The sequence below is a fragment of the Grampus griseus genome (genome assembly GCF_964374135.1).
Source record: "Grampus griseus genome assembly, chromosome: 1".
NCBI classification, from domain to species: Eukaryota; Metazoa; Chordata; class Mammalia; order Artiodactyla; family Delphinidae; genus Grampus; species Grampus griseus.
This window is the reverse complement of record NC_139017.1, coordinates 83,709,410-83,724,422: the sequence shown is the minus strand read 5'-3', so window position 1 is coordinate 83,724,422 and position 15,013 is coordinate 83,709,410. Positions and strand designations below refer to the sequence as shown.

The 15,013-nt window shown below is 36.7% G+C and overlaps 2 protein-coding genes across 2 annotated transcripts in view; one reads left to right on the top strand and one right to left on the bottom strand.

Moving 5' to 3' along the window:
* Positions 1-1,038: 1,038 nt before the first annotated feature.
* Positions 1,039-2,663, bottom strand: LOC309825876 (amidophosphoribosyltransferase-like; the record flags this gene model as incomplete). The annotated part of the gene is given in 2 exon segments (XM_082659676.1): positions 1,039-1,998; positions 2,001-2,663. Coding segments are annotated over 2 exon segments (1,623 nt in total).
* A 10,485-nt stretch (positions 2,664-13,148) lies between these two features.
* Positions 13,149-15,013, top strand: part of MAGI3 (membrane associated guanylate kinase, WW and PDZ domain containing 3) — a gene marked incomplete at its 5' end in the record, with an annotated part of 103,053 nt that continues 101,188 nt past the window's right edge. Inside the window, 2 exons of the mRNA XM_082661744.1 lie at positions 13,149-13,218; positions 13,892-14,008. Coding sequence (XP_082517870.1) covers positions 13,149-13,218; positions 13,892-14,008 — 187 coding nt within the window. The remainder of the gene's footprint in view (positions 13,219-13,891; positions 14,009-15,013) is intronic.

Below are 15,013 nucleotides of genomic sequence, written 5' to 3'. Positions count from 1 at the left end.
AATGTACCAGGTTACTTGCTGGGCTTCTACTATAAGGGCACTACGTAGTATGGATCATACTTTCTAGTCAAATGTAGGAAAATATTTTGCACAGCCATGTTTTTACAGTCATTCTCAGAGCATCTCAAAGATAGGTTGCAAATTACTGCTGTATGTCTCCCTCTTGAAATCTCAATTGCAGACCAGTGGCCAACATTTCAAAAGCTAATAATCATGCACTGTCTTAAAACTGAGGGGTGGAATGATGGCTCTAACCACCAAAATAACTGCTGCAAGTTATTTAATTTAGTAATATAAGCACCTCATTGCACAGGTGGGGAAAGTGAGGCACAAAAAGGTGTTTCTTCTGTCTTTTCCTTTTTTTAAAGAGAACTCTTGATTCTAGGTAACTTTGGGATATAATGGATTCAAGGTTTGCATGGAATGTTATACTTAACTCACATGTCCTGTTTGCATCACAACACCTTAGTCTAACCTCTTGCAAACTCTTTAAAGCGTGGACCTGGCAAATGCCACTGATCATCTGCCTTCTCTGACCAGGTGAAAAAGGCTAGCCAATGCTTGAGCAAAAAAAAAAAAGAATACCACATATTGTTGTATTATATGTAATTAGCAAGGTTCAATTATGAAAATATTCCATAACTGAATTTCTATAACTCTCAAACATTCCACAAAATTCTCTAAGAACCTGTGGGAGAGAAGAGTACCTGGCAATCCTCTCTTAAACAGAAATTTACCGATTCGTTGCATTACTGTTGATGATCTGAAGTTAAATGTATATGATTTCTAAAAATAAAAGTACTAAACTATTAAATAAAACTGAAAGGATCATCCAAGTTCCTAGATAATACCAAAATATTTATCTAGGATTACTAAAGAAATCATAGCACTTTGGTACCCTTTTCAGAAAAAAATCTCAAAACTTATAACACAAGCATGTGGCATTTCACACTGTACTGAGTAACAGTAAATGGAGGTGTAACCACTGTAACTTCTCCACTAACTTTGTGTTTTGAAATATCGTGTCTGCCCTAGCACCTACCATTCCAGTTCCACAGGGTATTTTCCAGTCAGACAAGCTGTACAATGATCGTTCTTTTCAAAACATTCCAGACCATTCCCATTTTCTTGAACCATAACATCTTCCTTTGTACAATGACCGTTCTTTTCAAAACATTCCAGACCATTTCCATTTTCTTGAACCATAATATCTTGCCTTTTCACTTTCTGTTTTTTAAATGTTATCCCTTCTTGTACAGATGGAACCAGTCCTTCTACTGACAGATACACAGCACTGTTTGCTCCTAGATGATCTGAGATATGCTCAAATTCTGGTTTATTGGCAATAAGCTCTTCTTTTGTTGGTATGTTTATTCCCATGAAGCATGGATATCTAATTGGTGGTGAAGCTACGCGAATGTGTACCTCTTTTGCACCAGATTCTTTGAGCAATTTGATTGTGGGTGAAATGGTATTGCCTCTCACAATTGAATCATCTACAAGAACAATTCTTTTGCCTTTAAAGTTGTCTGACAATACTCCAAATTTTTTCGCAACACCAAGTTGTCTTAACCTCATGTTTGGCTGAATGAATGTTCTTCCTACATACCGGTTTTTACATAGCACCTCCACATACGGAAGCCCACACTTTGCTGCGTAACCAAGGGCAGCAGGCGTAGCAGATTCCGGGACAGTGCTAAGTAAATCCGCATCCACAGGGGCTTCAATTGCCAGCTGCAGACCACAACGGTATCTTACTGTGTAAACCATTTGGTCTTCAAATATACTATCTGGTCTTGCAAAATAAACATATTCAAAGATACAGAAAGCCATTGGGTTTCCTTCAGACCTTGGTATAATATCAAGAGTTTGGAAATTATGTCTGGATATTTCCACAATTTCTCCAGGCAAGATTTCACGGTAATATCTTGCACCAATAGATAAAAAGCTACAAGATTCTGAAGACACCACCCATCCTTCTGTCTCTGAAGATTTTTTTTTTCTTTGTCATTTATATCAGATACAGGAATAAGACGACCAATGCACAGAGGACGATTTCCATAATGATCTCGTACCGCATAAATCACATCTCTGTGCATTATAGTCAGAGAGTATGCCGTGGGTGCTTCCTTCATTAAGTTTTTAATCCTTGCCACCCAGTCTGGGGTGTCATCTTGTTCCTGAGGAGAGGTATACGCCAGTAACTGGGTGATCATTTCGCTATCAGAACTTGACGACAGACCAATACCGTGACGCAGAAGCTTTTTCCTTAAGCGAGCAGCATTTACCAATTCGCCATTATGTGCCACAATTATTTTCCCATGAAGTGTTTCAGCAACAAAGGGCGGGCAATTTTCTAATTCACAGTTTCCTGTAGTGGCGTACCTCGTGTGTCCAATTCCAAGATTTGAAGTATATAATTTCTTCAAATTGTCTTCAGTAAAGACGTGATTTATAAGACCCATTCCCTTGTGTGTTTTGAATGTTGGTATCGAATTCCCATCACTGGTCACAATACCAGCACTCTCCTGACCCCGGTGCTGCAGCCCCACGAGTCCCAGAGTGATCACATGCGGCACATCTAGCTGCGTGGGCCACTCTCCTGAGGCGATGCATCCGAACATGCCACATTCCTCTCGGATCCCCAACTCCTCCAGCTCCATGTCGCCGCCGAAAGCACGTGAAGGGACCCGCCGCTGCGGCAGGGGTCTAAGCACCAACCAGTTGTTCATTCGGCCTGTAAGCCTCAGAAGCTCGGGCCAGCTGCAGCCGCTTCCTAACCAGCGGCTCGACCCGGCCCTCACATTTTAACTACATGCCCATAGCTATTCTTGGCTCCCTCCTCTGTTTATTCTACACACAGAGATGTTAACTTTTTAATATGCCAGTCTAATTTTGTTACCTTGCTTAAACTCATTAATGCTCTTTCTTGACTACTTTTCCTATTTACCTGGGTACCACTTACTGTTACCATTAGCGCATAAACTCTCCAGCTTGATGTAGAGGCATATAGCCTCTGTTTAGTTTTTCTGATGTCCGAGGAGGTGTAGGGGGTTAGTGCCAAAGGCAGCTACTTTTGGGGAGTTTTGTCACTATTTCTGTCTGAACACGTCTATCTCCTCTCCTAGGGATTGGGAACAGCAACTTATATACCTTTTGTTTTGTAGATCAACATATACATTCAACATGTATCAATATTTTGTACTCAGAGTCTGCAAAATGTGCTATGCTTATGAGCTAGGGTGTTGTATGTCAGCTTCGGGCATTTTCTCAGTGTAGTCTAAATTGTTTTGTATTCTTTGGAGTTGATATTTGATGGACAGAGATTAACTCTTTTTTTCCTTCTATTTTTGATTATTTCTCCTCATTTTGTTCTGTACTAGAGAGCCTTTTGTAAAAGTGACTTATATTGTCATGTTGCCCAGAAGACTCCCTTTCAGTTCTTAAACCTAAATTCAGACTATCAAGCTAGTAAGGCCATTTGATACCCTTGATTGTGGTTCTTACTTTGCAGTTTCTTAGTTCTCACTAATTGATATTGGAATTTATAGAAATTCCCATTGTCTTTTGAAATAGATTCTTTCCTTGCTATTGGTTTAGTTTAGGGGTACAGATTCCTTCCTTCTTCCTACCCTCCCTCCCTCCCTCCCTCCCTCCCTCCCTCCCTCCCTTCCTCCCTTCCTTCCTTCCATCTCACCCTTCCTCCCTCCCATCCCTCTTTCTTTCCTGCCCTCCCTCTTTTTTTTTTCTTTTTTGCTGGTATTCTTTTGTTTGTTAAGACCCTTTAATGGGAAATGGGAGACTGGAGATCTTCTGACACTTTCATTTACGTTGACATTTTCTGAAACGTCCTGATTCACTCAGACTTATAGTTGAGGTGAGGGGGGGGGGGAATGGTTTTTAGTGGAGGAATCTGAATAGGGGGATATACATAGAAATGGCCATTTATCTCTAAAAATGTTTCTTTGAAATTTTGACATTTTTTGTAAGGATGATAAAGAAATCCTTTTAAATATGTTCCTGATGAAACACAGAGATTAGAAATGAAGATGGGAAATAACAAATTATTTTTTAACGAATGTTGACTCTCCCTGGAGTCAGATCAGTTTTGATGTGTAATATAGTTTTTAGGACCTTTAAACTATCTACTTTGGAAAATTTCTAAGGCTTGGGATAAATTTCTATTTTTAAAAGATATCAGAGAAAAAGAAGCTATTAAATTCCTTTTTTAATAGTGGTTAATTATATCAGCCTACTGCCTGAACCTAGAAGTTGAGATTGTTTACATAATGATGCATCTTAAAATGCAGTCTGAATTCTGTAATAGTCATTTTTTTTTCCACTCAGACTTCTAATCAAGCACATCTGTATTCCCTTTCAGCTATCTTTTTATTAGCTGCTACAATGAAATATCAGTAACAGATCTTCTACCTCAAGTCCTGGACATTCTGCTGAAGCATATAACTTTGATTTGCAGAAAACCCAGTTTTCTGTTTTCAGGGAAAATGACAAGGCACAATAGAGGGCTTTGTACCCTCTTGTCAAAAGGATGAAGCATTAATACTATGATTCAGATTTCCGTGTGCCATCCAGCACTGGTTATCTGGCATTCTGACAGGTTTGCTAATGATTCCTGATGTGAGTGCCACAAAGAAAAAATTGTAAATAGACTCAGGATAGCATTTTAGAAAAACTGTTTTTAAGAACTAAATCTACATGATCCCATCAAGTAAAAGCTTTGAAAAGAAAAAGACCCACTTTTGATGATTTCTTATTTTTTCTACTGTTTTCTGCTAGGAAGGTTCATCTTACTTTGCTGTTTCTGATGCATGACTTTTAAAGGGAACATTGTGGTGATTTTGTTGTGTCTTTTCTAGAATTGTGATTTTCATCTTACTTTTCAAATGTAGATTTGAATATTCTATAGCTTATTTATCAATTGAGAGTTTCAGTTAAAAGCAAAATGGTTGGAATTTAACCTCGGTATGGGGAAAATACTACTTATTAAAAACAAATGATTAAAGGAAAACCTAGACAAATAGTATCAGCTTTTACATAGAACTTTTGCAAGTTTTTTGTCATAATGCTTCACTGGGTCAGGCTTCCTTTTCCACGAATGACCTTTGAAGGGCAAAGTTTTTGAAAATGTGGTTTCTAGTTTTTAAAAGTTTTTTCTCATTATAGTAATAGATGATCACTGTAGAAAATTTGAAAATACAAAAACCATGAAGATAAAAGTTTTTTTAAATCACCCAATAATTATACCTGCAATAATGTTTTAAGTATTGCTAATGTTTAAGTATGAGTTTTTGTATGACCCTTACATTTTAAAAATTTGCATATCCTCAGGTATGTTACAATTTGGGGGTCACACTGAATATTCTGTTTTGTGACCTGCTCTTTTCACTTAAAATACCTTATGAGCGTTTGACCACATTGTTATAATCAAAACTTACTTTTAACAGTGCTGGTTAATGAAGGGATTTCTGTGAGGATTATAGTAAACGTGTTTGTCGGAGATGAATTCCATTTAAAACTGTCAGTATAGCAGTCACATTATCAAGTATCATTTTGGTGTGTTTAAGAGAGTGTTTACTCAGAGCTGTGCTAGGTATTTTGGAGGGTAGATACAGAGATGAACGAAACATAGTTCGTGGCTTCACACAGGCTTAAGATCCAGTGAGGGAGGCCAACACGTACCCCATTGTTTGTAGTAATAACGAGCGGGGAGGAGAGATGAAAACAGAAGTTCCTTAATGTGGACTTCAGAGTTCTGCCTGGGTGTTGGCTTCAAAGAGCAGGTGAACAGGTGGTCAATGTGCAGGCCTTTTGCCCTAACGGTATTTATGTGTATACAACACTGTGGGTCTCCAGGTGGAGTAGACACAAAACTGAAACCAGCAGGGGAAAGAGTTGGGTGTGGAGGTTAGAGGGTAGGGCAGGGTGTTAGCAGGACTGGGGTAGTTGCCTCAGAAGTAAGAACAGATATAGATACAACAGCATTCTCTGGACCACCAACTTTTTATAATATTTATAACTTGGATTCCTGGCCATGCATCAGGTTTTTTTAGAGAAATGATTGTTACTTGCAAATACATTCTACACAGAAATACTTGCTTTATTTAAGCAAATAAAAACCATAAAAAACTTTCAAAAAAAAGTATACAGCATGATAATGGGTTTTGTTTGCACATAATTTGAATATAATGAAGCAATTTCAATGCTGCATTAATATTGAATTCTACATGTAGTAAACAGTGTTAGGCTTTTAGGGATGGGTATATTTAGTTTGGTGTAGTTCAGGGATTTTTCAGATTACCTAAACCAAAGAGTTCTTACTTTAGCTATGCTTCCAGTTCTTCTGATGGTAAATGCATTAAAAATAATAATCAAGGAAGGGAGGGAAGGAAGAAAGGACGGAGAGAAAGGAGGGAGGGAGAAAACATTTCTAGGGTGTGCTGGGAAAGGACCAGATGTGCAGCAGCAGACTTGGCCTTAAACTGCCAGTGATGTAGGACCCAGGGCAGTAGATGAAATCTGACCAATGTGTTTATGATAGCTGCTTCCAGGAATCAGTGGAGAATGGACACTCATTTTAATATGTACTACTCCCTAATTTGTAATAGAGACAAGGAATGTGACCTCCAGCAGACAAAGACAAATACTGTATCTTCTCATTTACATGTGGAATGTAATAGAGATAGAAATAGAAACTCATATTCTCATAGAAATAAAGAGCAGAATGGTGCATTTTCTTCAGGGGCTAGGTGTGGGGGAAATGGGGAGATGTTGGTCAAAGGGTACAAACATACAGCTCTAAGGTGGATGAGTTCTGGGGTTTTAATGTACAGCGTGATGACTGTCATACCAGATTGTATACATGAAAGATGTTAGAGTAGATCTTAAGTGCTATCTCCACACATACATAAAATGGTAATTATGTGAAAGGATGGGGTTACAAACTGACCTTAACTATGGTAATTGTTTAACAATATATACATGTATCAAATCGTTGCATGCATAGCTTAAACTTATGTGTATATTTTATGTGAATAATATCTTAAAAGTCTGAGGGGGAAAAAAAAAAAAGAACGTGACCTCTGTTAGTAGGAGACTTTCTCCTGACTGGTGAGGTGGCAGCAGGATTCTGCGGAAGACAGCAACACCGCTTGATCGCTTCAGTCTGTGTTTCTTCACACTGTAACTCAGAAGAATACTGAAAACTGGCCAGTTTTAAACACTAAGTGGCTCAAGAGATTCCAGAAGATTTAGTGCTTTTCAAATTTGGGACAGAATAAGAATTTAGTTATATAAATTATTTAAAAAATTCATTAGGTTCCACTTGCCTATAATGAGAGTGGAACACTTAAAGAGTTATGTTGATAGGGGTTGTCTAAGTTTATAACCTTGAATATCCTCTTACACCTTGAAAATCCTCTTACAGATAAAAGACTGAATAGAAATAACAAGGTGGCATTTGAACACAAATATGAAATATAGATGTGACCAGTAAGAATATATCCATAGTTGCTAGCTTATAGCAATTATGAAGGTCCTTGGTGTCATACCTGAGTTAGTTGAAGTTCTTTTAAATTATTGTCACAAGGTTCTACTCAACCCACTGGCCCTTGGAACTCTTGTCTCAGCTTGTGTGAACTCTTCCTCACTTCCTAAGAACCAGCTATACTGGATTTCTCTCAGTTCCTGTCAGCACTGTGTTCTTTCCCACCTCAAGTAAGTGCCTTCGCATGTACCACTCCCTCTACCAATCCCCCCACCTTTTTTTTTTTTTTTGTCTAGTTGGATTCTATTTATCCTTCAGGTTTCAGCTCCAGTGTGATTACTCACTGACGGCTCCCTAGGCTCCCTAGACTTAGGATCCAGATTATAGATTCCCACAGTGCTCTATGCTTCTCTTTCATAATGCTCTCGAGTTTGAAATTTCTTTCTCAGTGTTCATCTTCCCTGTGAGACTTTTAGTTCAGTTGGGTGCACTCTCATTCACTGCTTTACCCGCAAAAGCCTACTATTCAGGACTCAGTAAATCTTTTTTTACACGATAGACGTAACTTTCATAGAAGGGTGGGCTCTTATGAAAGATGGTGTTCTAAGCTTGTTTTCTTGTAAGCTTAAGCAAGAGAAGAAATTCATGGAAAGGAGGGAGGGAAGGAGGGAAGAAGGGAGGGAGGTATTCTAGCACAGTGCTTATAGTGCAGGTTCTGGAGCCAGATTAACTGGGTTCAGACCCCAGGTCTGCTACTTTCAGTGATACAACCTTGGCCGAGTTACTTAACCTCTCTGTACCTCAACTCCTTACCTATAAAATGGGAATAATAATATCTACCTTAAAGCTTTCCATGAGAAATGAGTGAAAACATATAGCATATATGTACAATATAATAATTATTATTATAAAATAGCAGTCCTAGTCATCAGTGTTCTGATGAACAGAATTTGAGGAATTGGCATAAAAGCTGTAATTAAAACTTACTTTTAAAGACGTAGAGCTTGCTGTGTCAATGAAGAATTTACTGTAGCATTTTGACAGAGTCCAAATAAAGTTAATTTCATCGTTTAAGAAACAGTTTAAAATAAAGTTTTATATAGGGCTTCCCTGGTGGCGCAGTGGTTGAGAGTCCGCCTGCCGATGCAGGGGACACGGGTTGGTGTCCCGGTCCAGGAAGATCCCACATGCCGTGGAGTGGCTGAGCCCGTGAGCCATGGCTGCTGAGCCTGCACGTCCGGAGCCTGTGCTCCGCAACGGGAGAGGCCACAACAGTGAGAGGCCCGCGTACCGCAAAAAAAAAAAAAAAAAAAAAAAATATATATATATATATATAGTTTTGTATATACAAAGAATACTGTATCAGTTAAGTGAGCATTCTAAAATTTCCTGCATTAGATGATGTAGAGGGTGAAATGAACAATTAAATATACAAAATTAAGCTGACTCATTTGTTCTGTGTGCTAGATCCTGGCACTAAATCTGTAAAAACAAACCATGACCTTGGTCCTAAGATAGCTGACAAACTTTTATGTTTAACAACTGTATAAGATATTTTAAATAACTTTTGTGCCACAGAATATATTTTACTTTGAAATGTGTAGATACTGATTATCTAGAAAAGCCTTGTTCAAATACCATTTACAGTTTCACAAACAAGTGGACTGCAGTTTGGTTTATTTTGTCTTAGGGAACTCCTGCCTTGAACCAAGGAGCCAGTTTGGAGTTAAGCTCATGTATATCTTTTTCACTAGTTTCATGGAGCTCAGGATGTAGAGGAAGCAATAAAATGCAATGCTCTTCTGAGTCTATGTCTAATGGGAAATGACTAGTTAGTAACATCAGTTGTGTTGAACTAGTTAGATTGAACAGTTTGCTGGGGAACTTCACCAGGCTATTTACAGTCATCATAGTAAGGAAGAAAAGTGGGACGTGATTATGCCCGTACTTTGCCTTTGAGGAAAACAGATTTTTTTTTTTTTAAGTTTATGACATCTATAGGTGTGGTTCCAAGACTAGAGATTTCTAAAAGAAAAGTTATGTGATGAAATTCTTATGGGTACAAAGAATGTTCTGAGCAGCTCAGGATTTTTAAAAGATGTATGTGATTGATAATTGGATGGAACGCAATCACATTTGTACAGTGCTAAGTAGACTGTAAAAAATAAACATTGAATTTCCTTTACTATCGGCCAAAGCTCAGAAGGAGTTTAGATACTTCATAGAGCTCAAAGAGCTTTTAAGGTTGTGTTTGAAGCAAGAGCAGTGAGAAGGAAGAGGTAGACTTACTGTGAGAAGACGTTATTGGTAGCAGTTTACAGGCAGAAATCAGTTCTGTACCATTCTTACTTTGCTTCCATAGTCTTGAACTGGAAGAATTACTTTTCCAACAGTAAAAGATAAAACAAACAACCTCAAATGAGGGAAATTAAATTTTAAAAAGATGAGATCATAAGAGTATTATTCACTTTAAATGAAATTAAGTTTTCAAGACTCAGTTGAATTGCCCCCCAGGAGTTAAAGGGACTCTCAGGTATGATCTCAGGGTTATTGTCAATATTCTTTGTGAAATCGTGGAGAATGGGGGAAGTACCAGGAGACTGAGGCAAGACAAATGTCGCAGTTTCCAAAAAGGCATAGATTGAGAAAAACACAAATCCACTTCCCTAAGTTTAAACTGCGACATTGGAAGAGATTGTAAAAGATAAAACTAATAAAATATTGAAAGTGTTTAGAAAAGAAAGGGGTGGTCTCCATGAATCAACGTGAATGTATAAGAACAAGACATGCCAAACTGACCTTATGTTTTTCTTCTTTTCAATTGTATAATTACTACTGGATTAGACAATAGTAAAGACATGTCATATCTTGACTTTGGCAAGTGGTTGACAAAGTCTCCTAGACTACCCTTACAGAAAAGACAATGAAATGTTGGCAATTGGGTTGGTTTACAGCTGCTTGCATGACCACACCTATGCCAGCATGCCACAGTGTTTACCTAAATAATAACCAGTGATTCTATATACTGATTCCTTAAAGAGAAATGGTAGTGAATATTAATTGGCATACACTCAGAAAGCATGAATTTGAGTTATGAGTTCTTTTGACTGAGGATTTGTATATTGAAACTTGAGTGCCTGGATTTATTCATATGATTGAGATTTCAGTTATAGACTTTTCCCCTCCTGAGCTGTGTATGTAAGATTTACAGATCTCTTTTTAAGTTTCATAAATCAACTCGATTTATAAATCACTTAAAAGTCAAAGAATAATCTTAACACTTAAAATCAAAGGCTGGCTGGGTAAGAATGCAATTATGAAGAATCTTTTTTCTTATTTGTTTAACAACTGCATTAACCCCAAGTAGATGTTTTCATACTCTTGAAATGTCAAGTTTCTGTGAAACCCTCCTTAAACAAAAGCTGGAAGTTCATATACAATTTAATAATATAGAGAATCTCAGCAGTGTCTCTGTGAGCTAATGGTTCTGTTGGCCTTCTGGTAATTCCACAGCCATCTCCCTATTCAGGATATTTGTACTTTTTTTTTTTTTTTAATAAATTCCCTGGAACCACATTGAAGTGGAAAGCATAATATTCTGTCCCCTTACGAAAGTTGTTTTTGGCTTCTTGAAGCAAGAAAGTCCATGATGACTGCTGTATCCAATATATTCTGTCATTAATTATTATTAATCTTAAAGAATGCCAATCCATATAATTTGTTAATCTTTTATAGTTGACATTTCATTGATATTTGTAATATTTTGTCTCCAACCTCAGAAAAGTGTGATGATTTCTTTGAATAGTTGCGCACTTTAAATATCCCATTTATGAAATTGTACTTCACCCTCTTCTTTGCAACTGTTCATCTCAGCATTGCATCCAGAATCCCCATAGAAGTTGAGGGTGAAGATAGAGTGCAGTTCCCATCCTGATAAATCTAGGTGTTATTCTTTAAATCTAATTCTTTCCGCTTTAATGATTCTCTGTCTTAAGGTCTTGTGGGCCCTTGAAACAGGAATTGAGTTGTTTACCTTCATTTTCCCTTAAAAGAGCCCCCCTCATGTGGTAATTTGTGATCTATGATTTTTATTATGGCTTTGTCTTGTTGTTTTTATAGATTAAAATCCAGTGTGGGTTTTTAGCATTGTATAGTTATCTCTGTGAGTTATGCCATATTTTATAGTAAAGCTTCAAATTAAAAAATTTGACAAACCTTGAATTAAAAAAGTGTTGATTTAGATTGTCTTCTTTAATAAAACAGGCATTAGCCTTTATCCAGATTAAAACTGTTTTTGAAAATACATTGGATAGCAGGTTTTTATGGAGCCTATATAGCTTATTTCAAATAGAAAAAAATGATGCATTCTCTGTCTAGTCAAAAACCCTAACCAAACTTCTGCAAGCATCACTTAATACTTTCAAGCACCTATGTAACAGTCCACAAAAGCTTTTGTATACTGATTATTACAGTGCATTTGAAACACTCCTTATCTGATTTTTAAAATACGTAATGAACTCATTGGGTATGATTTTGTTCACTAAGCAATGAGACTGTACAGTATTAATTATGAATTGGGTTTTTCTTCTACCCAGCAATGAACAAGTTCCATAATATAAATAAAAAATGAAATAATATGATTCCATTTAAATTGGAGTTGGGTTGGTGGGGCCCCAAAGTGCCTGGCAGAAGCAGCCTCTAGGACCACACATTGTTCTGTGTTATTCCTGTAAATATCTTTCAGGTTTTCTTCTTTGATCACAAGTTTCTCCCCTTCCTCAGCATCTATTTTTGACAATGCAAAACAGGGACTTTTTGGTTTATGTTTATTAGTTTAGGATATGAATGTTATCTCTAAACTTTAGAAGCTCTCTGATTTCCTGCTTATTTTAATACTCTCTCATATAGGTTATGTTTATTTATATATGTGAGAAAAGACCAAAAGAAGGGATTAGAAATGCTGTGTTACAGAATAATAGTTAAAAGAATGAACTGATCTGTAGTAACCTTTGATTTATCTAATCTGGTCATAACTATGCTGTTTCAAATAAAATAAAGAGTATATTTTAATCAACTATTCATTTCTTATTCAATAAGATAATCTATTTTGATTTAGCATTGCTCTTTTCTAATTATCTGAAACCTTGTCTCATGGAAAGTGTTTGGATTGCTTTGATGTTCATTTTAAGCTCAACCCTTATTATAAATTCACTGCAATCAGATTTCTGCAGTCCTCTATTTTTCTGCTTAATATTTCTTTGAGACCCCTAATATCCCTCTTTTTAATCTCCCATTTTCCCCACAAATAAGAAAAAACAACCTTTCACTCCTATTTATTCACATTGTATCTAGGAGTCAAGCAAGTGGATGGAAAATGCCTGTTCAATCTAGTGATAGGCAGAAGGTTTTGCGTAGGACCCATTTGGCCTGTTAGAGATGATAAAGATGTCCAGTGTGGGAGGAACGTAGTTTGAGAGGGTGAAGGGTGAGTGAGTTTGGGTCAGAGATAGCCAGAGCTGAAACACGTAGGCCTGTTTAGAAGTTTGAATTATATTCCAAGAGCAGCAAGAAGTCATTTGTGGCTCTAAACAGAATAGTGATTATCTGATTTATGTTTAAAAATCTCATTCTGGCTTCTTTGTGAATGGTGGGAGCAGGAAGGAGCCAAGAATGGATGCAGGGAAACCGATTAGAGGGCTGTTACAGAATTCCAGGTGAGAAATGATGGTGGCTTAGCTTAGATGGTGGCAGTGGAAGTGGAGGGAAGTGGGCAGTTATGGTATATGTTTTGGAGGTAGAACTGACAGAAGTTGCTAATAAATTGCGTTGAGGGATAGAAGTAAAAAGGAGAAATTGAGGATGACTTCTAGGTTTGGGGTTTGTTCGATTGGATTGGTGGTGGTAATTTTCCAAGACAGGAAGAACGAGAGGAGAAGAAAATAATGGGAGAGGATAGAATTAAGAGTTCTGTTTTGGTCATCTGAAATTTGAGGTGGTTATTTGACTTCCAAATATATCTGCAATATATAGAGAGTTTGATGAGTTTGGAGCCTGGTGGAGATCGGTCAGGGTTAGAGACGTGATAAGAATTTGGCACTTACCAGGGTATAGATCGTATTTAAAGTCATTGGATATTTGTCATGTTCTGTGACTTATACGTCCTCCCTCTCCTTCCATGTAAAATTATGCCTACATTGTGTATTAAAGTTGTGTATTTTAATTATAGTACCTATAATAGTTTGGTACAGTTATCTTGTTTTGGATAAAATATTCTGATTTCTTTTTCCTATTTATGGCTAAATGGTTTAAGGGTATTCATTAACTAGCACTGATATTTAACTGGAGATCTAACAGTTATGTGTTTTGTCTTGTGTGTTTTTTTTGTAGGCAAAGTCATTAATAAAGATTTGCGACATTACCTGAGTCTTCAGTTTCAGAAAGGATCAGTTGACCACAAACTGCAGCAAGTGATTAGAGATAATCTCTATTTGAGAACTATTCCATGTAAGTATGAGATGGAATAAAAGAAATGCAGCCAAAATATCTTTATTTAACTAATCAAATGTCTAGAAATAATTCACTAGAGTATCTCATATGAAATTGTGGAGACTAAGTTGGGACATTGGAATGAAACAAAAATTGGATAAAGAGAAAAATTTTCAGAGGACTTTCAAGTGTTATATTTTAAAAATAGAAAAACTAGAAGATTCTATATTTTGACTTTTATAAAAGTCATTAGACTTTAAAATTTTAAGAATATAAATGTACATGTTGCTAACTAGATGTTTTTCCTATAAGTCAATTTCTAAAGCCTATGCAGTAAGAAGACTATTTTGCTCTCAATGCCTGTACACTGAGAACAAATATTTTTTATTAATTATTAGGATACTACTAATTTTAAAATCTGCCTCTTCCCCAAAGGAAAAAAGGAGGAAGCATGCAGTGCCACCTTTGTGGTAATCCTCTTTGAATTTTTATCTAGATGTTGGTGTATCTCTTCTAGTCTTTAATAGTTTTCATAGGACCTGATTGTTGTTGTAATGATAGTTTTGGCTTTTCATTGTTTTTTTTAACACATAACAAATCATGTATGCTTGGTTTAACTGGCGTAGGTCTGGGGAAGAATAAAAGCAGTAAACAATAAAAGGGAATAAAAGGACATTCTGGTTTGTTTTACTTTTCAGTATATTTGTAATTCCTTGTGGACACTAGCTTTTATAAGGCCTCTGGAATTCTTGATTTCTTTTTCTTGTTATTTAATCTCACACAATGTCCAGTTCATCACCAAACCTTCCTAATTATGCTTCTTAAATACCTATCTCTCTGAACTACCATAGACCCTCACTCTTTCTTACTTGGATTTTAAAAAACAACCACAACAACAACAAATAGCATTATGTAGTTGCAAAGAGCTAAGTAAAACTGACTTCAAAATCTTGATTCTGGCGTTTTACTAGTTGGTTTACTTGGGCAGGTTACTTAATCTTCCTAAGCTTCAGAATCTCCATG